Source organism: Oncorhynchus nerka, linkage group LG25 (genome assembly GCF_034236695.1).
Source record: "Oncorhynchus nerka isolate Pitt River linkage group LG25, Oner_Uvic_2.0, whole genome shotgun sequence".
Classification (NCBI taxonomy): domain Eukaryota; kingdom Metazoa; phylum Chordata; class Actinopteri; order Salmoniformes; family Salmonidae; genus Oncorhynchus; species Oncorhynchus nerka.
This window is the reverse complement of record NC_088420.1, coordinates 21,067,249-21,094,168: the sequence shown is the minus strand read 5'-3', so window position 1 is coordinate 21,094,168 and position 26,920 is coordinate 21,067,249. Positions and strand designations below refer to the sequence as shown.

The window sequence follows — 26,920 nt, the reverse complement described above, 5'->3', positions numbered from 1 at the left end:
AGAGCAATAAATGAATTCCTATGTTTTTCCAGAATAGTAACTTTAGACCATGGTCTGATAAGGTAATCACTCTTCTAAATATTGTTATGAGGGAATTCTTATGTCCTTTGAACAGCTGAAACAGAAATACAACTTGTCTAACAAGGACCTCTAGTTACCTACAACTATGACATTTTATTAGGGTGAATCTCAAGGGCCAATGGAACCTACTTAAGATGTCACCTATTGAACAACTCTGCCATGCAGACCAACCACTGTTCAAGACCATTTTCTGTGTTTACGATGCTCTTATGTCATGACTACCACTGCATGAGCTAGATAAACCCCGACTTTGGAAAAAGATACGGGTAGTCTGTAACGATGTGCACAGAGTCAGGAAGCAAGTTCAGGGAGTGAGTGTTTTAATAAATAAACGCTACATACAACAGGAACAACGCACCGACTTAACACTGGAACACAAACAATGACGCCTGGGGAAGGATCACCCTCTTTGGTTCCTTCCCCAGGCGTCATTGTTTCTGTTATATGTATATATATATATATACACCCCCACACACACACACACACACAGGGCTTCAAAATTACTGGCACCCCTGACTGCTAATGCGCAAATAATGCTTAAACAAATACAAACAATATAATTATAGAGATAAACTCAAAATACCAACATGTGAGAAATATGATACTTTATTAATGTTTCAATGGTTCCAACCAAAATAATTTATTGATTTAATTCATTAAAAATCAATGTCCTCCAAATCAAGGTTTCACAATTAAGGGCACCCTTAAAGATTATTGTAAATAACATCTACCAAAATTAAACCACAAATTAAATTCCACTTAGATAAACTTAAATAAGTCCTAAGGAACTATATTGAGCCATTACTTCACTTCCTGTTTCACTAGGGTATAAAAATGAGGTAACACACATGCAATATCCCACTGTCATCCAACACCATGAAGAAAACAAAAGAACTGGCAGTTCAAAAGAGACAGATGGTCGTTGAAAGATTAGTGGAATCTGTGTGGGTAGCTGGACAGGTAGGATGACTGACAGTGAGGGTGAACAGGTGGTCGGTCACGTGTCAGGTGACAGAGGAATGGATGAGACTGAGGCAGGAATTCCTTTAACCATTAAGTTGTATATTTACTGAGTAGTCTGTGCTGCATAACAAAGAAACAAAATAACATGTATCCAATCAAATTCATAATCACAAAGATCAAATAATAACAATCATTCATTATTAACATAATTTAGGGAATTCAACAATCCAGTTCATTAAGAAGTCAATAGTAATCATCCGTGAGTCATTTAGGCTCGTAACTATTTCTCATAAATCATGAAAGAATACAAACAGTGAATTCAATCTATAATCCCCATTAGTTTGATATCAAAGTCGATCAGTTCAGCAAACAATGATGTTTATCATTTCACCCTTTCAAGTGTCTTCATGTGTACATGTAATTAATTTCATTACATATTAACCATATCGATTGCATAATTGGCCTATGAGGATCCGTAGGGCCGTGATCATTGACAAATTCACAGTACATTTGAAGCGTGCGCTCCAAGCTGCGCTCCGCGGTAATAACTATAAAAAATAACTGATGGCCCACTCTCCCGATCGCAACAGATTGTTTAGATGAAAGGTAACAGAGTCGGTGGATTTACGTGGATTCATGGACAAACAAAACTTCTGGATCCGACGGAGTTAAGGAAGAGAAAGCAGCGAGATCAGGCGATGGCGATTTCCTCCTTTTATACATTTACATTTACATTTAAGTCATTTAGCAGACGCTCTTATCCAGAGCGACTTACAAATTGGTGCATTCACCTTATGACATCCAGTGGAACAGTAGTGCATCTAAATATTTTAAGGGGAGGGGGGGTGAGAGGGATTACTTTATCCTATCCTAGGTATTCCTTAAAGAGGTGGGGTTTCAGGTGTCTCCGGAAGGTGGTGATTGACTCCGCTGTCCTGGCGTCGTGAGGGAGTTTGTTTCTTTATGGAGTTGAGATCTGTCGGACATTTCCACCGGAGCTAATTAAATCGCCCCTGGCCCAGTTGAGTAAGTGGCAATGAATTAAAGGATTATTCCACCAACTCCATGGGCCTTTTCTACAGTCGTAGACCTTCATAAATCTGGTAATGGCTACCAGAAGATCCACACTTGAATATACCACTGAGCACTGTCAGGGCAATTATTAAAAAATGCAAACAGTTGAAACAGTTGAAAACCTCACGGGTAGAGGACGCAAATGCATTTTGCCCCCCCAGGATAGGGAGGAGGATGGTGAGAGAAGCAACAAAATCCCCAAGAATCACTGTGAAAGAATTGCAGGCCTTGGTGGCGTCTTGGGGTCACCAGCTTTCAAAAAGCAACATGAGACCCCACCTCCACAACCACAGGCTCTTGGAAGGGTTGCCAGAAGAAAGCCCTTTCTGACCACAAGACACAGACGCAAACGCTTGCCAAACGTCATTTGACTGGAAGAAGGTGCTCTGGTCAGATGAGACCAAAATGTAAATTTTTGGTCAGATACAGCATCGGCATTTATGGCGTCGAAACAGAGATGCATACAAGGAGAGGCACCTCATACCCACGGTGAAATATGAAGGGGGGGCAGTAATGTTTTGGGGCTGTTTCAATTCCAGAGGTCCAGGGGCACTGGTTAAGATTGATGGCATAATGAATTCCACCAAGTATCAGGCAATTTTGGTTGACAATCTGGTTGCCTCTGCCAGAAGGCTGGGACTTGGTTGTAGGTTAACTTTCCAACAAGACAATGGCCTGAAACATACCTTAAGATCCACACAGAAATGGTTCTGTGACAACAAAATCAATGTTCTGCCATGGCCATCTCAGTTGGCCATGGCAATAATTAATCAATAATAAGCCATAATTAATCAAATCAATAATTAAGCTTTTGCAATAGCATTTGACTTTCAACATTTCTAATGAAAAGTTGAGTGGTCAACATAATGGCAACAGATCTTTTATATCAAAGATCCACCCCCTAGTCGACATGACAAACCACAGATAATAGGAACTGTTCACAAAGAAAGACTTTTACTTGAGAAAGGAGTATCCCATAGCCAGACATCATTCACTAAATTATCGTTCAGTTTGGTCTTCTAAACGAGGTTCTAATCTCGTTCTTGGTACTTCATAGTACCAAAACTTTACCTCATCCAATGGCATATATCAATTGTCAATTGATTAAAAAAAACACACACACACACATTCTGACAACTCTTACACTCTAGTAACAACTAATATATGTGTATACATATATATATTTTAAAAAATGCACCTTTATTTAACCAGGTTAAGAACAAGTTCTCATTTACAACTGTGATCTGACCAAGATAAAGCAAAGCAGTGCGACAAAAACAACAGAGTTACACATAACAAACGTACATTAAATATCACAAAAGAAAAATATATGCACAGTGTGTGCAAATGTAGGGAGGTAAAGGCAATAAATAGGCCATAGAGACAAAATAATTACAATTTAGCATTAACACTGGAGTGATAGATGTGCAGATGATGTGCAAATAACAAGGATAACAGTCTCCAATGATTGATGTGAATGCTGATCATGCTTTAAACATACATAACGTGAAACATTAACATTAACATATTCTGGGTCGTCAAGGATACAAATGTTAATAGCCTCTCATTCTGGTTTTATTCTTCCAGATTGTAAGATGGTGTGCCACAAGAAGTGCCTCTGCAAAATTGTCACAGACTGCTGCACGTTTTGTGCCAAAAAGGTGGGCATTGACCTCACATATTTGTAAACGACATTGACATACTTCCATGGTTTAGGTGTGAATCTTAAATCTGTATTGGTCCCTAGGTTACTATTGACTAACATATCTGACTGTTGGTGTCTATCTGTGTGCAGAGTGACGAGGAGTCGGGAGGCCTGCACTTTGGGGTGCGCTTGTGTCACCTGACCAGTGAGGACAACCCCATTCCCATAGTGCTGGAGATGATGCTGGAGCATGTCGAGATGAACGGCCTGTTAACGGAGGGAATCTACCGCAAATCAGGCTCCGCCAACCGCATGAAGGAGCTCCACCAGCTAATGGAGACTGGTGAGGGCCAGCCCATAATATTATAAACAGTAAACCAGAGAGCTGCTAAGATCTTGATGGGTAACAGTTCATTTGAGGGGTGTACGGAAGACTTAACATTAAGCACCTACACAAGCACAAGAGTAGTTGTATTTTTCAAGTTTCATCGTGCCCATGTAGATCTTATTTATGACATAAGTATACCTCTTCATGTTCCCATTCCATGACCTGTCTAATGGTTGATGTTGTGTTGTGTGGCAGACCCCCACGCAGTGTGCCTGGAGAACTACCCCATCCACACAGTGACAGGGCTGATCAAACAGTGGCTGAGAAAGCTGCCTGACCCCCTCATGACCTTCACTCATTACAATGACTTCCTTCGGGCCGTGGGTGAGTCCTGTTATAGCTCTGCCTCCCTCTTCTCCATGATCAAGGGAGAGATGGCTACTCTTGTCATTTTGGATTGTGTTATATAATATACGTCCACAAGGGGGAGTCCCTATATCAGCCCAGGTGGGTTATCTTCTCCTTGGTATGTTCTACTAATCTACAGGTAAATGCCAAAATAAAGAAAATACTTGAGTAAATGAGGGATACAAAGTATATTGAAATCGGGTGTGGTTCCTGAGTTAATTAAGATATTAAAACATCCCATCATGCTTAAGGTCCAGCTGCCCATTATTTTGGCTACCAAGGCTAGAGATCTCTGACTTTGAAAGAGGGGTCTCAAAGTAAGTTTAAAGGGTGTGTGTGTGTCTGTCACCATATCTCAGGGGCATCTGAGACAGCGTTTTCCGCCACTCTTGACAAAATGACAAATTATGGAATTTCTCGTGGAAGAATGGTGTCGCGTTACAGTTCCAGACACTTGTAGAATCTATGCCAAGATGCATTAAAGCAGTTCTGGCGGCTTGTGGTGGCTCAACGCCGTATTAAGACACTTTATGATGGTGTTTCCTTTATTTGGTCAGTTACCTGTATTCCACTGAATGTTAAAATGTGTAATATTGTCGACTGTCATCAATCCCAACATTGTGGCGTTGTTGTGTTTTCCTCATCTCTCTAGAACTTCCTGAAAAGCAAGAGCAGCTACATGCCATCTACAAAGTGTTGGAACAGCTCCCCACCGCATGCTTCAACACCTTGGAAAGACTTTTCTTCCATCTAGTCAAGTACATACTCTTCATGGCTGGGGCAATATTGCAGTGTGTATTGCTATATAAATATTCCACAAGTAATATTTTTCTCTCTTCCAGAGTGTCTAAAGATGAGTCTCACAACCGCATGTCTCCCAACTCCCTGGCCATCGTGTTTGCCCCCTGCATCCTCCGCTGCCCAGACAGCGCTGACCCACTCATGAGCATGAAGGACGTGGCCAAGACCACCACGTAAGTATCTCTCTGATCACTGCATAGACAGAAACCACTGTTACTTTGTGTATAAAACGTTGTTTTATTTTTATCAATTCAGTTTAAATCAATTTAAATTTAAAAAAATCACACAATAAGAATAGTCCACTTAGAATGGATTTTTTTGATCTCAACCCTAGTCTTTGCTGTTATTAAGTGAATATTTTGTTCAGGCAACTAGGTACGACCCCCACTGTACAGAAACCAATGCAGTGCCTTTACCACAATAGAGATTTTAACTAGCAGGTAATGTCTCTGTGTCCCAGGTGTGTGGAGATGTTGATCAACGAGCAAATCAGACGCTACAATGAGAAGTTGGAGGAGATCGAACAGCTGGAGCACGCTGAGGCTCTGGCCGTCAACCAGCTCAAACTCAAGAGACAGAACACGGTGAGGACTATTCTACATGGTCTGGTCTGTCTGGACACTACCAATGGTTGGGGCCAATTCAGGAAACAAACTGACATTTCTATTCCAATTTTCCTCAATGCTTCTCTATGTCGCTTTCTGAATTGACTGAATTGGAATGGAATTGATCCCAACACTGACACTTACCAGGTCCATAGACTCAGTAGACAGACCGACCATAGTCACCAACTGTATTTACTACATACTGTAGGGCAGGGCAGTACTACGACACTCCTAGTCCAGTAAGGCTGCAGGTTTTTGAGTGTCAGTGTATTGTCCAATATCCACCATGGCTTACTGCTCATTGTTTTGTGGTTCTCCTTTTTTTTTCTTCAGCTGCACTGGCATTTGCCCCTCAGGGTTTCTGCTCCTTACAAAGGAGTGGTGGTACGTATCCACGTTGCTCTGGTCCTCCTGGTAGCTAGATGCGGTTTGTCTTAACCAACCGTCTGTGCATGACTTGTAGTAGTCGATGACCCGCCACCCATCCCTCTCTCCTCTTCATACTAATTGGTGGAATACAGTGGTATACAGTGCTGCAGTGGTCTCCCAACTATGTTTCTGGAGAGCAACTGGGCATGCAGGCTTTTGTTATAGCCCAGCAGTTACACACCTGGATCCAGGCGAAGACAATGATCAGTTGATTCTGTGCTAGGTGTGTGTTAGTGCTAGGTGTGTGTTAGTGCTAGGTGTGTGTTAGTGCTAGGTGTGTGTTACTGCTAGGTGTGCTGTCAGTGCTAGGTGTGTGTCAGTGCTAGGTGTGCTGTCAGTGCTAGGTGTGTGTTAGTGCTAGGTGTGCTGTCAGTGCTAGGTGTGCTGTCAGTGCTAGGTGTGCTGTCAGTGCTAGGTGTGCTGTCAGTGCTAGGTGTGCTGTCAGTGCTAGGTGTGTGTCAGTACTGCGAGAACAAAGGCCTGCATACCTACTACTAGTACCTTTAATAGTCTAGATGTTAGACCCCTGTTATACTGCATGTTGGTTTCAGCCCTCAGTATCTGATGTGAAGGTTCTTCAGAGTGACGGTGTGGGTTGATGTTGGTCTTTTCTACATGTGACTTGTTTGTGGTTTGACTAGTATTTGGTGACATTAATTCTTGATCATAGCCCGCTTGTGCTGTATGGAACACATATGATTCCCCACTGTACAACCTCAGGATTGGATGGATGGTTTGTGGATTCTCCCTGTTAACCGGAACCAAGCCTTATAATTGACATGGGAATGAGTTGTCTTCTTGATGATGTCTTTTACTCCTGGAGTAAAATAACCATTGCTTTGATTTGCAGACTCAAGCTTCATTCAATAGTAAAATCGTTATAAGAACCCTCACTCCAGAAACTGACATGTTCCTACATGTTGTGTGGTTGAATAACAGTTTCATAGTGTCTGTTTATCCCTACTCATCATGACAAAACCGCATGCTTTCCTCTAGTTACCATAGCTCACTGGAATGACACAGGCATGATATTAATAAACACTATGCATGATGATGTTACACAGGCACCCCCACCCCATCCTCTAAACCCGTGCGGTATGGACTTGCTACTCGTTGAGGTGCCATGAGTAACTGTGTGTGTGTTCTCTCTCCTAGGTGCATGAGAAGAAGTGCTCTAACTTGACGGTGGTCCCTGAGAACGATGAGCCACTGGACTCTGACACGGAGGCTGAGAAAAACCTGATGGAGCGCATCAAGTCTATAAAACAAGAGAAGTAAGAACTGAACAGAGCCCCTGATTCACCACTAAATTCAGCAGATACACTACATGGTCAAAAGTATGTGGGCACCCCTTCAAATGAATGGATTCAGCTTTTTCATCCACACCCGTTGCTGACAGGTTTATAAAATTGAGCACACAGCTATGCAATCTCCATAGACAAACATTGGCAGTAGAATGGCCCGTACTGAAGAGCTCAGTGACTTTCAATGTGGCACCGTCTTAGGATGCCACATTTCCAACAAGTCAGTTCGGCAAATTTCTGCCCTGCTAGAGCTGCCTCGGTCAACTGTAAGTACTGTTATTGTAAAGTGGGAATGTCTAGGAGCAAAAACGTCTCAACCGTGAAGTGGTTGGCCACACAAGCTCACAGAACGGGACCGCCAAATGCTGAAGCGCGTACCGTGTAAAAATCATCTTTCCTCGGTTGCAACACTCACTACTTAGTTCCAAAATGCCTCTAGAAGCATCATCAGCACAATAACTGTTCGTCGGGATTCCATGTCCTAAGATCACCATGCGCAATACCAAGCGTTGGCAAGAGTTGTGTAAAGATGGCCGTCATTGGAATCTGGAGTAGTGGAAACGCCTTCTCTGAATACGCTTGTATCACACTCTGGTCGTCAGATCGGACAGATCGGACAGATCTGGGTTTGGCGGATGTCATGAGAACGCTACCTGCCCGAATGCATAGTGTAAAGTTTGGTGGAGGAGGAATAATGGTCTAGGGCTGTTTTTCATGGTTCGTGCTGGGCCCCTTAGTTCCAGTGAAGGGATATCTTAATGCTGCAGCATACAATGAGGGGCGAGTCTAGACTGTGGAAATCCACCACTAAGGACTCAAACTAAATAAAGCAATCTTTATTATTACGGCTGTAGAGGTTCACAAACTCAATACAAACTTGATGAAAACTCTGAAGGGGAGGTTCCCTTTCAGTCCTTTTATACTGCTACACTAACAAGTTATAAGCATGGTTGGTTCCTGTATTTGACTGATTTATTCCACTTCTCTTGTCCCAAGATAATGTTCTGGGCGTACTGCCAATTTGCTTATGAGTGATAGTGTGGTTTCCTCCTTTGCAATCATCTAGTCACTGGCATGAACCCAACCAAGACAGGTTATTACAAAATCAGCATTGTGCTAATCTTATGATTATATACAAACAAGAACATTTCCATCACAGCCCTTTCTGTTTCAGCATGACAATGCCCCATGCACAAAGTGAGGTCCATACAGAAATGGTTTGTTGAGATTGGTGTGGAAGAACTTGACTGGTCTGCAGAGAGCCATGACTTCAACCACATTGAACACCTTTGGGATGAATTGGAACGCCTACTGCGAGCCAGGCCTAATTGTCCAACATCAGTGCCCGACCTCACTAATGCTCTTGGCTGAATGAAAGCAAGTCCCCGCAGCAATGTTCCAACATCTAGTGATAGCCATGAAGTGCTTTGAAAGGCTGGTCATGGCTCACATTAACACCATCATCACGGAAACCCTAGACCCACTCCAATTTGCATACTGCCCCAACAAAAGGAATACCTATGTGAGAATGCTATTTATTGACTACAGCTCAGCGTTGAGAGCACCAGCTGTTCCGGACGACCGTGTGATCACGCTCTCTGTAGCCAATGTGAGTAAGACCTTTAAACTGGTCAACATTCACAAGGCCAGGCGGATTACCAGTACGTGTACTCCGAGCATGCGCTGACCAACAGGAAAGTGTCTTCACTGATATTTTCAACAGCTCCCTGTCTGTAATACCATCATGTTTCAAGCAGACCACCATAATCCCTGTGCCCAAGAACACCAAGGTAACCTGCCTAAATGTCTACCGACCCATAGCACTCATTTGTAGCCATGAAGTGCTTTGAAAGGCTGGTCATGGCTCATATCAACACCATTATCCCAGAAACCCTAGACTCACTCCAAATTGCATACTGCCCCAACAGATCCATAGATGGTGCCATCTCAATTGCACTCCACACTGGCCTTTCACACGTGGACAAAAGGAACGCCTATGTGAGAATGCTGTTCATTGACTACAGCTCAGCATTCAACACCATCGTGCCCTCAAAGCTCATCATTAAGCTAAGGATCCTGGGACTAAACACCTCCCTCTGCAACTGGATCCAGGACTTTCTGACGTGCTGCCCCCAGGTGGTTGTAGTATCTGGGATCTACATCTGTTTATATTAGTTACTGTGCTGTTACTAAGCAGTAATGCATTACGGCAGTGTTACGTTACTACACCTAATAGGAAATACACATGCGCACTGGGATGCCGGGAACTGTAGAGCACGAGGGGTTTTGACTAAACGAAAACTAACTGTACTCCCGTCTCCGGCCTGGTCATTTCTCCACAACACAAATATTACAGTGGTAAGGGTAGGCAACAACACATCTGCCATGCTGATCCTCAACACTGGGGCCCCTCAGGGGTGTGTGCTTAGTCCTCTCCTGTACTCCCTGTTCACCCACGACTGCGTGGCCAAACACAACTACAACATCATCAAGTTTGCTGACAACACAACAGTGGTAGGCCTGATCACAGACAACAATGAAACAGCCTATAGGTAGGAGGTCAGAGACCTGGCAGTGTGGTGCCAGGAAAATAACCTCACTCAACGTCAACAAAACAAAGGAGATGATCATGGACTTCAGGAAACAGCAGAAGGAGCACCCCCCTATCCACATCGATGGGACAGTAGTGGATAGGGTAGTAAGTTTTATGTTCCTCGGGGTACACATCACGGACAGACTGAATTGGTCCACCCACACAGACAGCGTGGTGAAGAAGGCTGAAGAAATGTGGCTTGTCACCAAAAGCACTCAATCTTTTACAGATGCACAATCAAGAGCATCCTGTCGGGCTGTATCACCGCCTGGTACGGCTACTGCTCCGCCCACAACCGTAAGGCTCTCCAGAGGGTAGTGAGGTCTGCACAACGCATCACCGGGGGCAAACTACCTGCCCTCCAGGACACCTACACCACCCGATGTCACAGGAAGGCCATAAAGATCATCAAGGACAACAACCACCCAAGCCACTGCCTGTTCACACCGCTATCATCCAGAAGGCGAGGTCAGTACAGGTGCATCAAAGCAGGGACCGAGAGACTGAAAAACAGCTTCTATCTCAAGGCCATCAGACTGTTAACCTCTAGCGACGAGCAATCCCGTATCCGGGAGCGTAATCATAGCCTCAAGTGCATTAGCATAACGCAACTTTTTCTATTCATGAAAATCGCAAATGAAATGAAATAAATATATTCAAACACAAGCTTAGCCTTTTGTTAACAACACTGTCATCTCAGATTTTCAAAATATGCGTTACAGCCAACACTACACAAGCATTTGTGTAAGTTTATCATGGCATAATGCTATGCTAGCTCTACTGGCAGCAGGCAACATTTTCACAAAAATAAGAAAAGCAACCAAATTAAATCATTTCCCTTTGAAGAACTTCAGATGCTTTCACTCAGGAGACTCCCAGTTAGATAGCAAATGTTCCTTTTTTTGTAGGCGAAAAACGTCCCGTTTGTTCATACTGCTTGGCTGAGAAATCGACCGAAAAATACTTCAACTATAACGCCAAACTTTTTTCAAAATTTGCTCCATAATATCGACAGAAACACGGCAAACGTTGTTTAGGATCCATCCTCAAGGTGTTTTTAACATATGTATTCGATAATATATCCGTCGAGGCAGTTGGTTTCTCATAAGAAACGATTGGAAAAATGGCTACCTCAGTATTTTACGCAAGGTTTTCTCCGGGAGACACCATGCGACCACTCGCCCTATATGGTCTCTTGCAGCCATTCTCCAATGGAAATGCCTAAAAAGACGTCACAATGCTGGGGAAAACGTGGAAAACGTAAGCTGACTCCTAGCTCCTTCACATTCATTTAAGGAGTCATTGGCATGAGGCGGTTTTAAAAAATGCGGCACTTCCTGATTGGATTTTTATCTGGGTTTCGCCTGTAACATCAGTTCTGTGGCACTCACAGACAAGATCCTTGCAGTTTTGGAAACGTCAGTGTTTTCTTTCCAAAGCGGTCAATTATATGCATAGTCGAGCATCTTTTCGTGACAAATCTTGTTTAACCTCATAGTCCGCCCAAACCCGTATGCGGTAGCGTAACTACAGCCTCAAGCTCATTACCATAACGCAACGTTAGCGATTTCTAAAAATCGCAAATGAAATGAAATAAATATGCCTGTTCTCAAGCTTATCCTTTTCTTAACAATCCTGTCGTCTCAGATTTTCAAAATATGCTTTAGAACCAGAGAAAATCACTAATTTGTGTAAGAGTGGTGATAGCTAGCTTAGCATTAACGTTAGCATTTAGCACGCAACATATTCACAAAAACCAGCCAAGGAATCAAATAAAATAATTTACCTTTGAAGAACTTCAGATGTTTCAATGAGGAGACTCTCAGTTACATAGCAGATGTCCAGTTTTTCCTGAAAGATTCTTGTGTAGGACACATCGTTCCCTTTTGTTACTATGCATTTGGCTACCGAAACTAACCGAAAATTCAGTCACCTACATGTCAAACTTTTTTCCGAATTAACTCCATAATATCGACTGAAACATGGAAAACGTTGTTTGAATCAATCCTGAAGGTGGTTTGTCATATTTCTCTCCATTGAAAGCACCCACCTTGTACCCTGCTTTGTTCTGAGATTTGAATGGAAAAATACTGGGACTTGATTTTTGCGCACCGAATGCCACGCAGACACCAAGAGGGACACTTGGCAATTGTAGTCTCTTATGGTCAATCTTCCAATGATATGCCTACAAATACGTCACAATGCTGCAGAGACCTTGGGGAAACAAGAGAAAGAGTCCGTTCATTCCTGTCGCATTCACAGCCATATAAGGCGATCATGGAAAACGTAGCCTCAGAAATCCTGTGCATTTCCTGGTCGGTCATACATCTTGGTTTTGCCCGAAGCATTTGTTCTAAGGGACTCACAGTGAAAATCTTTGCATTTCTGGAAACGTAAGACTGTCTTCTTTCCAAAACTATCAATTCCAAGCATATTCGAGCATCTTTTCGTGACAAAATATTGCGCTTAAAACGGGCACGTCTTTTTATCCAAAAATGAAATACTGCCCCTAGAGTACTAACAGGTTAAAACAGGAACGTTTTTTATCCAAAAATTTAAAGAGTGCCCCCTATATCCAACTGGATAAACAGCCACCACTAACATTGAGTGGCTGCTGCCAACATACGGACTGAACTCCAGCCACTTTAATCATGGAAAAATTGATTTAAAAATGTATTACTAGCCACTTTAAATAATGCCACTTAATATAATGTTTACATACCCTACATTACTCATCTCATATGTATATACTGTACTCTTTACCATCTACTGCATCCTGCCATCTTTATGTAATACATGTATCACTAGCCACTTTAAACAATGCCACTTTTGTTTACATACCCTACATTACTCATCTCATATGTATATACTGTACTCTTTACCATCTACTGCATCTTGCCTATGCTGTTCTGTACCATCACTCATTCATATTTTTATGTACATATTCTTCATTCCTTTACACTTGTGTGTAGAAGGTAGTTGTTGTAGTATTGTTAGGTTAGATTACTCGTTGGTTATTACTGCATTGTCGGAACTAGAAACTCAAGCATTTCGCTACACTCGCATTAACATCTGCTAACCATGTGTATGTGACAAATATATATATCTTTTTTTTTAAGGAACACCCATATCCAATGGTTATATTTTTTTGCCTGTGATCCACCAACCAACCCTTGGTTACATTTGTGACCCCTCTGTTTTCTTTCTCTCCCTTCCCCCTCTTTCCCAGGGAGGACCTGGCCTGCAGACTGCCAGAACTGGAGCAACCTGGTTCTGACCAGGACAACCTGGACTCTGAGGCATCGCTGAGTTCGGAGAGCCTGTTGGGCGAGCGCTGCAACAACTCGGAGCCCGAAGGTCAGTATTAAAGGTATAGTCCCCCCCCTTCCTACCTATTCACACCTGTGGGTTTCTCATCGGCCTGCCTGGCCCCCTGTCTGTCCCTGCTGTCTCTGGTGCAGGTATGGACATGCTGGTGGTGCTGCATTTAAAGTGGTTGGCGGAGGTGCCGTCTGCTCTCTAGCAGGTTGGAGGCTCCCGGTTTACAAGCAACGTGTGTGTGTGTGTGTATTTTTGTATGTTTGCATGAGTGTCTGTGTGGCATGCAGAAACTTTGACCAGACTAACTGGTGGGGGTAGTAGAGGTCTGAGGGGGACTGATTTCTTCATACCGCTCCTGCTGCTTTTCATACCGTGCTCGCTCCCGCTGACTTCTTGCCCGACTCCCACCCACTCCTGCAAGAACTGGTCCCCAATCTGACACAGTCCTGCAATGTTATTTTAGGTGAACTGTATGTGACACAGCTCGCTTTGCAGCCTCGGTCCCAGCAATCTTGCCACCATAGTCAAGATCAAAATCCGCAAAAATAGCCTGAGAAATAGGTTAAAATACAAGAGATTCTCACGTGGCCCATTATATTACGTTATCGGTATTATTGGGCTGTATCAGCCAATAGGGTAGACGTAGTTTGATAGAGTTGGCAAATTATAGGAGAGTGGACACTAGCTACTTTTAGCAACACTAGTATTTACACACTGGGGTTGCTGGGAATTATCTTACAATAAAAGTAATAGTCCGCCAGATGCCAGAAGTTAAAAACTGTTTTATCCCCGTGGATTGATGAGGAATTGAGAAGTTGTATGGTTGTGAGGGATGAGGCAAAAGGAAGGACAAATAGGTCTGGCTGCACAACCGATTGGCAAACAAAGAAATATATAAAGAATGGGAGTAAAAAGCTTTGGAGCACCTTGAATTACATTTTGAGCAAAAAGGCAAACTCGGCAACATTCATTGAATCAGATGGATCATTCATCACAAAACCCACTGATATTGCCAATTACTTTAAGGATTTTTTCATTGGAAAGATTAGCGGATGGAAAATTGTGAGGATAATAGCGGACAATATTTCCACTCCTATTTGCCATATCTTCAATCTAAGCCTACTAGAAAGTGTGTGCCCTCAGGCCTGGAGGGAACCACAAGTAATTCCGCTTCCCAAGAATAGTAAAGCCCCCTTTACGGGCTCAAATTGCCGACCAATCAGCCTGTTACCAACCCGTAGTAAACTTTTGGAAGTTGTGTTTGACCAGATACAATGCTATTTTACTGTAAACAAATTGACAACACTTTCAGCACGCTTATTGGGAAGGAAATTCAAACACAGCAATCACACAAATTACTGATTATCGGCTGAAAGAAATTGATGATAAAACGATTGTGGGAGCTGTTTTGTTAGACTTCAGTGCGGCTTTTGACATTATCGATCATAGCCTGCTGATGGAAAACTTGTGTTATGGCTTTACACCCCCTGCAATATTGTGGATAGAGATTTAGCTGTCTAATAGAACACAGAGGATGTTCTTTAATGGAAGCCTATCCAACAAAATCCAGGTAGAATCAGGAATTCCCCAGGGCAGCTGTCTAGGCACCTGACTTTTTTCCCTCTTTACTAATGACATGCCACTGTCCTGGAGTAAAGCCAGTGTGTTCATGTATGCAAATGACTGAACACTATACACGTCAGCTACTACAGTGAGAGAAATCACTGCAACACTTAACAAAGAGCTGCAGTTGGTTTCAGAATGGGTGGAATAAGTTAGTCCTAAATATTTCAATAACTTAAAGCATTGTATTTGGGACAAATCATTCACTAAACCCGAAACCTCGACTTAATCTTGAAATAATGTGGAAATTGAGCAAGTTGAGGTGACTAAACTGCTTGGAGTAACCCTAGATTGTAAACTGTCATGGTCAAAGCATGTTGATACAACAGTAGCTAAAATGGGGAGAAGTCTGTCCATAATATGAATGATGAATGGTTCCAAGATGGCGTAGCAGTCGGACGTGTGTTTTGTCTTGTCCCGTCCTGTATAGTGTAAATATAGTTTTTCCTCGTTTTTTTTCTGTATATATTTCGTACATATTTTAATCTCACTTTCCAACTACAGGCTGAATATACTCTCCTGCAACCCGCATCACCCAATGTGGTACGGATCTGCTTTTTCTATACTTTAGAATCGGAACCCTCATCAGAAGCTAGCCAGCTAACTAGCTACTAGCTAGTAGCTAGCCACTGCTAGCGGTCTTCAACGCTAACTAGGACACCAGCGACATCTACCCAAAGCATATCAGACGGCTTTTTCTCTACCACATCTCCGGATTCCTACCGCAAGCTCTGAACCTTTACACCGGATCATCGCAACTAGCTAGCTGCAATCCGAGTGGCTACTCCTGGCTAACGTCTCTGTCCCAGAGCAAGCACCAGTTAGCCTGGAGCTAGCCTCGAGCTAAGCCCATCTCCAGACTAACCGAAGAGGTCCAACAATACCTATTTTGCCAATTGGCCTGGACCCTCTACTGCCGACACGGAGCCCCGCCGATCCATCACGACTGGTCCGCCGACATAATCGTCCGAGGGGGTTTCAACAGGCTTTTCCGCTGCGACATCGCCAAAGATCCATCTGCTGGCCAAGGCCCGCGAGCTTTCTGAATCGCTGTATCTCCAGCTCACCGCATGAAGAGGAATAAACAGACTCACCCCATCGCGACGTCCCCCAAAGGTTAACTCTCTAGCCCTCGCTATCTCCCTGCTTGCTAATTCGGCCTGCTAACGGCTAGCTTGTCAAGCTCCGGTCCGCTAACTGCTACCTTGTCTAGCTCGGGCCTACGAACTGTTAGCCTGTTAGCACAGGCCTGCTAACCGTCTGCTAACCGTCCCAATCACTCTCTGACCCCATTTACTTTCTATCTCTTTTTTACTTTTTAATTTGTTTATACCTTCCGGAAACCTGTCTCACCCAATGTGATACGGAATCGCTATTACTTTTACTCTTATTTTTATTTTTATGACACACTCAAGAACCTCCAGACGCTAACCAGCTAACTAGCTACAAGCTATTTAGTCATTGTTAGTTTTTTAAAAACCTGGATAACACTCGCCAGCCCCCTGCCCATCCACCGCTGCCCCTGGACACTGATCTCTTGGCTACATAGCTGACGCACGCTGGACTGTCCATTAATCACGGTACTCCTTTCTGCTTGTTTGTCTTACCTGTCGCCCCGTTGCCTAGTCAACGCCATTTTGCCTGCTGTTTGTTGTGCTAGCGGATTAGCCTCGCCTACTGTTTTTAGCTAGCTTTCCAAATTCAACACCTGTGATTACTGTATGCCTCGCTGTATGTCTCTCTCAGATGTCAATATGCCTTGTATACTGTTGTTCAGGTTAGTTATCATTGTTTTAGTTCACAATGGAGCCCCTAGACCCACTCTGCATACCCCTGTTACCTCCTTTGTCCCACCTCCCACACATGCGGTGACCTCACCCATTACAACCAGCATGTCCAGAGATACAACCTCTCTCATCATCACCCAGTGCCTGGGCCTACCTCCGCTGTACCCGCACCCCACCATACCCCTGTCTGCGCATTATGCCCTGAATATATTCTACCATGCCCAGAAACCTGCTCCTCTTATCCTCTGCCCCCAACGCTCTAGGCGACCAGTTTTGATAGCCTTTAGCCGCACCCTCATACTACTCCTTCTCTGTTCCGCGGGTGATGTGGAGGTAAACCCAGGCCCTGCATGTCCCCAGGTACCCTCATTTGTTGACTTCTGTGATCGAAAAAGCCTTGGTTTTATGCATGTCAACATCAGAAGCCTCCTCCCCAAGTTTGTTTTACTCACTGCTTTAGCACACTCTGCTAACCCTGATGTCCTTGCCGTGTCTGAATCCTGGCTCAGGAAGGCCACCAAAAATTCTGAGATTTCCATACCCAACTATAACATCTTCCGTCAAGATAGAACTGCCAAAGGGGGCGGAGTTGCAGTCTACTGCAGAGATAGCCTGCAAAGTAATGTCATACTTTCCAGGTCCATACCCAAACAGTTCAAACTACTAATTTTGAAAATTACCCTCTCCAGAAATAAGTCTCTCACTGTTGCCGCCTGCTACCGACCACCCTCAGCTCCCAGCTGTGCCCTGGACACCATTTGTGAATTGATCGCCCCCATCTAGCTTCAGAGTTTGTTCTGTTAGGTGACCTAAACTGGGATATGCTTAACACCCCGGCAGTCCTACAATGTAAGCTAGATGCCCTCAATCTCACTCAAATCATCAAGGAACCCACCAGGTACAACCCTAACTCTGTAAACAAGGGCACCCTCATAGACGTCATCCTGACCAACTGGCCCTCCAAATACACCTCCGCTGTCTTCAACCAGGATCTCAGCGATCACTGCCTCATTGCCTGTATCCGCCACGGAGCCGCAGTCAAACGACCACCCCTCATCACTGTCAAACGCTCCCTAAAACACTTCTGTGAGCAGGCCTTTCTAATCGACCTGGCCCGGGTATCCTGGAAGGACATTGACCTCATCCCGTCAGTTGAGGATGCCTGGTCATTCTTTAAAAGTAACTTCCTCACCATTTTAGATAAGCATGCTCCGTTCAAAAAATGCAGAACCAAGAACAGATACAGCCCTTGGTTCACTCCAGACCTGACTGCCCTCGACCAGCACAAAAACATCCTGTGGCGGACTGCAATAGCATCGAATAACCCCGTGATATGCAACTGTTCAGGGAAGTCAGGAACCAATACACGCAGTCAGTCAGGAAAGCTAAGGCCAGCTTCTTCAGGCAGAAGTTTGCATCCTGTAGCTCCAACTCCAAAAAGTTCTGGGACACTGTGAAGTCCATGGAGAACAAGAGCACCTCCTCCCAGCTGCCCACTGCACTGAGGCTAGGTAACACGGTCTCCACCGATAAATCCACGATTATCGAAAGCTTCAATAAGCACTTCTCAACGGCTGGCCATGCCTTCCGCCTGGCTACTCCAACCTCGGCCAACAGCTCCGCCCCCCGCAGCTCCTCGCCCAAGCCTCTCCAGGTTCTCCTTTACCCAAATCCAGATAGCAGATGTTCTGAAAGAGCTGCAAAACCTAGACCCGTACAAATCAGCTGGGCTTGACAATCTGGACCCTCTATTTCTGAAACTATCTGCCGCCATTGTCGCAACCCCTATTACCAGCCTGTTCAACCTCTCTCTTTCATATCGTCTGAGATCCCCAAGGATTGGAAAGCTGCCGCAGTCATCCCCCTCTTCAAAGGGGAGACACCCTGGACCCAAACTGCTATAGACCTATATCCATCCTGCCCTGCCTATCTAAGGTCTTCGAAAGCCAAGTCAAAAAACAGGTCACTGACCATCTCGAATCCCACCGTACCTTCTCCGCTGTGCAATCTGGTTTCCGAGCCGGTCACGGGTGCACCTCAGCCACGCTCAAGGTACTAAACGATATCATAACCGCCATCGATAAAAGACAGTACTGTGCAGCCGTCTTCATCGACCTCGCCAAGGCTTTCGACTCTGTCAATCACCATGTTCTTATCGGCAGACTCAATAGCCTCGGTTTCTCGGATGACTGCCTTGCCTGGTTCACCAATTACTTTGCAGACAGAGTTCAGTGTGTCAAATCGGAGGGCATGCTGTCCGGTCCTCTGGCAGTCTCTATGGGGGTGCCACAGGGTTCAATTCTTGGGCCGACTCTTTTCTCTTTATATATCAATGATGTTGCTCTTGCTGCGGGCGATTCCCTGATCCACCTCTACGCAGACGACACCATTCTATATACTTTCGGCCCGTCATTGGACACTGTGCTATCTAACCTCCAAACGAGCTTCAATGCCATACAGCACTCCTTCCGTGGCCTCCAACTGCTCTTAAACGCGAGTAAAACCAAATGCATGCTTTTCAACCGATCGCTGCCTGCACCCGCATGCCCGACTAGCATCACCACCCTGGATGGTTCCGACCTTGAATATGTGGACATCTATAAGTACCTAGGTGTCTGGCTAGACTGCAAACTCTCCTTCCAGACTCACATCAAACATCTCCAATCGAAAATCAAATCAAGAGTCGGCTTTCTATTCCGCAACAAAGCCTCCTTCACCCACGCCGCCAAGCTTACCCTAGTAAAACTGACTATCCTACCGATCCTCGACTTCGGCGATGTCATCTACAAAATGGCTTCCAACACTCTACTCAGCAAACTGGATGCAGTCTATCACAGTGCCATCCGTTTTGTCACCAAAGCACCTTATACCACCCACCACTGCGACTTGTATGCTCTAGTCGGCTGGCCCTCGCTACATATTCGTCGCCAGACCCACTGGCTCCAGGTCATCTACAAGTCCATGCTAGGTAAAGCTCCGCCTTATCTCAGTTCACTGGTCACGATGGCAACACCCATCCGTAGCACGCGCTCCAGCAGGTGTATCTCACTGATCATCCCTAAAGCCAACACCTCATTTGGCCGCCTTTCGTTCCAGTACTCTGCTGCCTGTGACTGGAACGAACTGCAAAAATCGCTGAAGTTGGAGACTTTTATCTCCCTCACCAACTTCAAACATCAGCTATCCGAGCAGCTAACCGATCGCTGCAGCTGTACATAGTCTATTGGTAAATAGACCACCCATTTTCACCTACCTCATTCCCATACTGTTTTTATACTGTTTTTAAAAAAAAAAATTATTTACTTTTCTGCTCTTTTGCACACCAATATCTCTACCTGTACATGACCATCTGATCATTTATCACTCCAGTGTTAATCTGCAAAATTGTATTATTTGCCTACCTCCTCATGCCTTTTGCACACATTGTATATAGACTGCCCATTTTTTTCTACTGTGTTATTGACTTGTTAATTGTTTACTCCATGTGTAACTCTGTGTTGTCTGTTCACACTGCTATGCTTTATCTTGGCCAGGTCGCAGTTGCAAATGAGAACTTGTTTTCAACTAGCCTACCTGGTTAAATAAAGGTAAAATAAATAAAAAAATAAAGCACTGCTCTGCCTTTTTAACACTACTATCAACAAGGCAGGTCCTACAGGCTCTAGTTTGTTGCACCTGGACTACTGTTCAGTTGTGTGGTCAGTTGCCATAGAGGGACCTCGGAAAATTAAAATTGGCTCAGAACAGGGCTGCACGGCTGGCCCTTCTATTAACTAACATTAATAATATGCATGTAAGTCTCATGGGTCAAAGTAGAGGAGTGATTGACTTCATCACTATTTGTTTTTGTAAGAAGTGTTGACATACTGTATCCACCAAGGTGTCTGTTTTTAAACTACTAACACAGCTCGGACACCCATGCATACCCCACAAGACATGCCACCGAAGGTCTCTTCACAATCCCCAAGTCAATAACAGACTATGGGAGGTGCGCAGTACTGCATAGAGCCATGGCTACATGGAACTCTATTCTACCTCAGGTAACTGATGCATGCAGTAGAATCAGATTATTTTTCAAATGGAACCGTGGGGATTGTGAAGAGACAGACACACGTACACGACAGGCACGCTACACACGTACATATGGATTTGGTATTGTAGTTAAGAGTGCGTTCGAGAAGTATTCAGACCCCTGGACTTTTTCCACAATTGATTTTTTCCCCCCTCATCAATCTACACTACACCATAAAGATGAATCAAGAACAGCTTTTTAGACTTTATTTTTTAATTTTTTTTAATTTACAAAAAATATCACATTTACATAAGTATTCAGACCCTTTACTCACTACTTTGTTGAAGCACCTTTGGCAGCGATTACAGCCTTGAGTCTTCTTGGGTATCATGCTACAAGCTTGGCACACCTGTATTTGGAGTTTCTCCCATTCTTCTCTGCAGATCCTCTCAAGTTCTGTCATGTTGGATGGGGAGCGTCGCTGCACAGCTATTTTCAGGTCTCTCCAGAGATGTTCGATCGGGTTCAAGTCCGTGCTCTGGCTGTGCCACTCAAGGAACAGAGACTTGTCCCGAAGCCACTCCTGCGTTGTCTTGCCTACCACTGAAAAACATCCCCACAGCATGAAGCTGCCACCATGCTTAGGGGTGGTGCCTGGTTTCCTCTAGACGTGGCATTTGGCATTCAGAGTTCAATCTTGGTTTCATCAGACTAGAGAATCTTGTTTCTCATGGTCCTTTAGGTGCCTTTTGGCAAACTCCAAGCGAGCTGTCATGTGCCTTTTACTGAGGAGTGGCTTCCGTCTGGCCACTCTACTACCATAAAGGCCGTATTGATGGAGTGCTGCAGAGATGGTTGTCCTTCTGGAAGGTTCACCCATCTCCACAGAGGAACTCTGGAGCTCTGTCAGAGTGGCCATCGGGTTCTTGGTCAGCTCCCTGACCAAGGCCCTTCTCCCCCAATTGCTCACTTTGGCTGGGCGGCTAGCTCTAGGACGAGTCTTGGTGGTTCCAAACTTCTTCCATTTAAGAATGATGGAGGCTATTGTGTTCTTGGGGACCATCAATGCTGCAGACATTTTTTGGTACCCTTCCCCAGATCTGTGCCTTGACAAAATCCTGTCTTGGAGCTCTATGCACAGTTCCTTCGACCTCATGGCTTGCGTTCTGCTCTGACACACTGCCAACTGTGGGACCTTATATAGACAGGTGTGTGCCTTTCCAAATCAGGCCCAATCAATTTAATTTACCACAGGTGGACTCCAATGAAGTTGTAGAAACATCTGAAGGAGGATCAATGGAAACACGACGCACCTGAGCTCAATTTCAAGTCTCATAGCAAAGGGTCTGAATATTTATGTAAATCAAGTATTATTGTGTGTAGATTGGTGAGGGAAAATAAAAATAAAATAAAAACATTTTAGAATAAGGCTGTAACGTAACAAAATGTGGTCTGTATACTTTCCGAATGCTCTGTATGAGATAGAATAGTGGCCTGAGGGAACATACTTAACATGATGTTATGTAATATTTAAAATTGTATATAACTGCCTTAGTGTTGCTGGACCCCAGGAAGTGTAATGGGGATCCTTAATAAATATTATTCAATTTGAACTTACTCTGTCGATAGTCTTGTAGGCTAGACCCTAATGCAGGGGGGAATGTGAGGAAAAAAACATCTAATGGAACATATAATTAACCAGAATTTATTAACATGGGTCTGTTGTAGACATATGGAGTTCCTCAGCGAGGTCAGTTCCTCTCTGCTTACTTCATGCCAAGTCCCCCACAAGTTCTTGCTTTTTTTTGTGCAAGTGTGGCGCACGTGCAGGACTTGAGGTAAGCGGAGAGAAGTGGATGTACAACAGACCCACGTTTGGAAAGTCTGTTTATTTTATGTTCTATTAGATGTTTTTATTTCTTAATTTCCCCCTGAATAAGGACCAATCCTACGGACAATCGGCAGATTAAGTTGAAATTTTATTTAACTTCCGGCGGACTTTAAAAGTCAAAAGTAACTTTTAGGAGCGGGACATTTTGCAGGCAGAAAAATACATGTTATCATGAATATTTATTTCCAGTCAATGTTGGAACCTTAACTAATGCCTATAATATTTAGGAAGTTGATTTTCATGGAAAGACAACTGTCTATTTAATTGAGACCACACTTAGGCGCATTTGATCTTGCACGCCAAACACAAGAGAGTTGAGGTTGGTCAACTGAATTTGAAGCAAAATTATCCTATGAGAGTTAGTGAATAGTGCGACAAAGAGCTGCTTTAATACAATAGTTAACACATACAAAATAGAAAGGCAACCGTTCAAAATAATCTGGGGGGGGAATATATTAATCTCTAAATTATCTGACTGCCCACTGGAATAGAGCTCTCTACATGGTGGCATGTTTTGATATTGATATGAGCCTCTTTCTCTCTCATCCGTCTCTTCCAGGGAGAGGTGTTTTCCTGTTGAGTAAGGCCAAGCCGAACTGCCCTCCCAAGCCTTCTGACCTGGCCCAGAGACCTATGTCTCCAAAGGGGTGTTCCTCTTCCCCAAACCTCATCTCCGATGTTGCCTTTGGCTCCACCTCCCGGCTCCAGCTACCACGACGCCGCCCCATCATCCCCGACACGGTGAAGCTGCCCCCGGGCATCCACTCGCACCCCCACTGTGGACCTCACCCCCTGCCAATGGGGGCTTCAGCCTGGTGAAGAGGCGGGAGCAGCCCGCCCGACGCAAAGACAGCATCCAGTCCCTGTACATCAGCCCAGACAAGGACCTGTTCCCCTCTCCTCCCTCCCCCTTTCCACCTCCACTCCACAGAGCCTCCAGACCGCCAGCAAGGCCCTCAGACGGTTCTCAGACCCAGACGTCCCCTATGTAGACGAGGCCTGACACAGACAGGAGGCACAATAGAACTTCATATCTATGGCGTTCCCCACAGCCTGGGGGATACAGTCCGTTAGTGTCACGGTTGCCATGGAAACCGATCATGAACGTGTGTTTTATATTCTTGTGACTTATGACTGATGAAAACAGGATGTGTCATCAAGCACTTTGTCTACAATAAATATATTGTGGTTTTTTAAGAGACAATTTAAATCCATTTTGTGCAGATGCATGGACTCCATGGATGTTTTATTTTTGTTTTTATTTTTGAAATACGCCCTTGATTTCATGAGGGAAAAACTGCAGGTTATTGCACCTTTCTTTTCCCAGGTCTCCTTATGAGAAGACCTGAACAGTGTTCTCAATGTAATGTCAAAAGTGCCTTGATTTGTACAAATTCATTATTTCTAGTTTAAATCTACAATGGGGGGGGATTTTTGTATGATACTCTTGTACTTATTCATTGAAATTATACCGACTCAAAGACATACTGGAACGAGGAACAAAACACTTTTGATGCAGTTATGGTCCCTTGAAATGCCTTGTCGGAAATGGACTCTCCTCAATTTCCTCCCAGTATAGGAACTGCTTTCACTTGTCAAAGGGGTAATGAGAGCAGCTCTAGCCACTTTCCTCCTGGATGAAAACCACCAACACTTGTCAAGGGCTGCGTGCCATGTCTTACTGGACCTTTTAGATTCTACTTTCTGTCATATTTCCGCAGCTACATACATACGGCTTCAGTCAACTGTGCTGTACCTGCCACTCTAAGTCAATGGGAGGGTCAGGGTGCCTATAGACTACAGACGACCCCTTCAGAAGTTGGGTTTGATATTTAATACTAATGTCCTTCTCTCAGACTGCTGTTGGATTTCGTCTGTCTGTGTACTGAGGAAATAGCAATTGGGAATGTCTGGGATTGAATGATGTGAGCTGTAACAGGACAATACAATGCTTGTATATGCTGCTGTGGTCTTTAATTTGTAACACACAATTTAAGTTCACAACCATAGGGACAAAGTAAAAGAGACCAACGTAGTGAATATCCATGTTCATGTGTTGACTGCTCTACTCATATAGTGAGGCCAGGGCTGGATTAAGCAATCACATTTGTTAGCAGGGTCTCCATTTTGTTGGTGCCTTTTCAAAACACATTTCATGCAATTCTACTTAGTTTACATTACCTGAAATGTTTTAATACCACACAAATTAACGAAATAGGTGGTGTTGGGGTTCGTTACTTGTTCCTTGTCAATCATTGGCTCATTGGTGAAATTAGCATTCAGACAATATCTTTAATTAAATCATTCAAAAACCTTTATTAATGCAATTGCAGACAGTTGACAACAGGAACATAGCAAGCATGTTTCAGAGTAAGTTCTGCAAAATAGAAAAGGTTCCGAGTTGTTTTATTATTCCTACAGTCATATCTTAGTGATGTCACTGCCTATGTCATTACCTTCTACTCATGAGACCAAAACCATGCTTTCACTGCTATATAAACAAGAGTTTTAGTGTTATCTAAAAGCTCAGCAGTAAATGTCCACTCGATTTATAGTGGAATGTCGCTGACTAGTCTCTTATCTCTTACACTCCCCTGCAGAAATCTGTCTCAGTCACACATTTCTCAGGCAGAGGTGAGAAAAGACTGGAACATATTAAAACCTTTATAATGAATATATATTGTTAATCTGTAATCTAGGACCCGATATATGTAATGAGGGAGGGGTTTAATTCTCAAATTGCCAAGGCAAGAGGTTCCAAAACCCTTCTATGAATATATCTATGGCCACAATGCAACAGGCTGTATATTTGGCTCGCATTGCGCCTTCCCACTGTAGGCATACCGGTAACTGCCAAAATAAAGGAAACACTTGAGTAAATTATGTGAGTTAGTGTGACACTGGAAATAGTATTTAGTAGCCTACTAATTTCATCAGTAAAAGTTCAAGGACGTCTGATGTCCAGTATGTCTAATTTGCTCCTCTTTAATTACTTACAACTTGAGTTGAGCTGTATGTTATCTCCATTTGAGGAAATAAAACCGAAGGAACTAGAATTTATTGGTGGGGATGTCTCCAGTTGTGTTTAGACCAGAGGATCTTCCCCTTCTCAGTGAATTTCATTTTGAAAAAGTTAATATTTTTAGGTAAAACTATACTAAATATAATCACGCCACCAAATAATTGTTTAAAACACACTATTTTGCAAAGGGCTACAGTAGCCTCGAGCACTCTAGGGTAGCCGGAGGACAGCTAGCTTCCGTCCGCCTCTGAGTCCATTGACTTCAATACAAAATCTTGGCAGCTCATGGTTATCACCCCCCTTCCATAAACTTGCACAGTAATTATGACAACTTCTGAGAACTTCCTCCAGCCTATCAGAGTTCTTGCAGCATGGATTGACATGTTCTCCACCAAATCAAAGGATCAGAGAATTAATCTAGTACTGAAAGAATAAACTACAGCTAGCTAGCACTGCAGTGTATAACAAGGTGACTCAAAGAGAAAGACAATAGTTGAACAGTTTAACTTTTTATGGCTGCAGGGGCAGTATTGAGTAGCTTGGATGAAAGGTGCCCATTGTAAACGGCCAGCTCCTCAGTCTCAGTTGCTAATATATGCATATTAGTTTTGGATAGAAAACACTCTAAAGTTTCCAAAACTGTCAAAATACTGTCTGTGAGTATAACAGAACTGATATTGCAGGTGAAACCCTGAGGAAAATCAAAACAGGAAGTGGCTTCTATTTTGAAAACTACATGTTCCATAGCCTCCCTTTGCTGGATTTAAAGGGATATGAACAGATTCCTTTTCCCATCGCTTCCTCAAGGTGTCAACAGTCTTCAGGCATAGTTTCAGGCTTTTATTTTGAAAAATGAGCCAGAGCGATGACATCGCGTCAAGTGGTCACATGAGTTTTGCTCACGCAACAGTGTTTGGATAGGTATTGCTTTTCCCTCTCCTACTGTGAAAGACATTTGCAGTTGATATATTAGCGATTATATATTTTTAAAACAACCTGAGGATTGATTATAAAAAACGTTTGACATGTTTCT

The 26,920-nt window shown here is 43.7% G+C and overlaps 1 protein-coding gene across 1 annotated transcript; it reads left to right on the top strand.

Moving 5' to 3' along the window:
• The first annotated feature begins 1,046 nt into the window (after positions 1 to 1,046).
• LOC115126142 (unconventional myosin-IXb-like) lies at positions 1,047 to 24,827 on the top strand. The gene is made up of 11 exons (XM_065009926.1): positions 1,047 to 1,089; positions 3,706 to 3,779; positions 3,914 to 4,106; positions 4,347 to 4,475; positions 5,152 to 5,257; positions 5,342 to 5,473; positions 5,761 to 5,884; positions 6,239 to 6,289; positions 7,490 to 7,608; positions 13,461 to 13,588; positions 23,425 to 24,827. Exons 1-11 carry the CDS (start codon positions 1,047 to 1,049, stop codon positions 23,682 to 23,684), a joined length of 1,359 nt encoding a protein of 452 aa, XP_064865998.1. The 3' UTR covers positions 23,685 to 24,827.
• Positions 24,828 to 26,920: the final 2,093 nt, after the last annotated feature.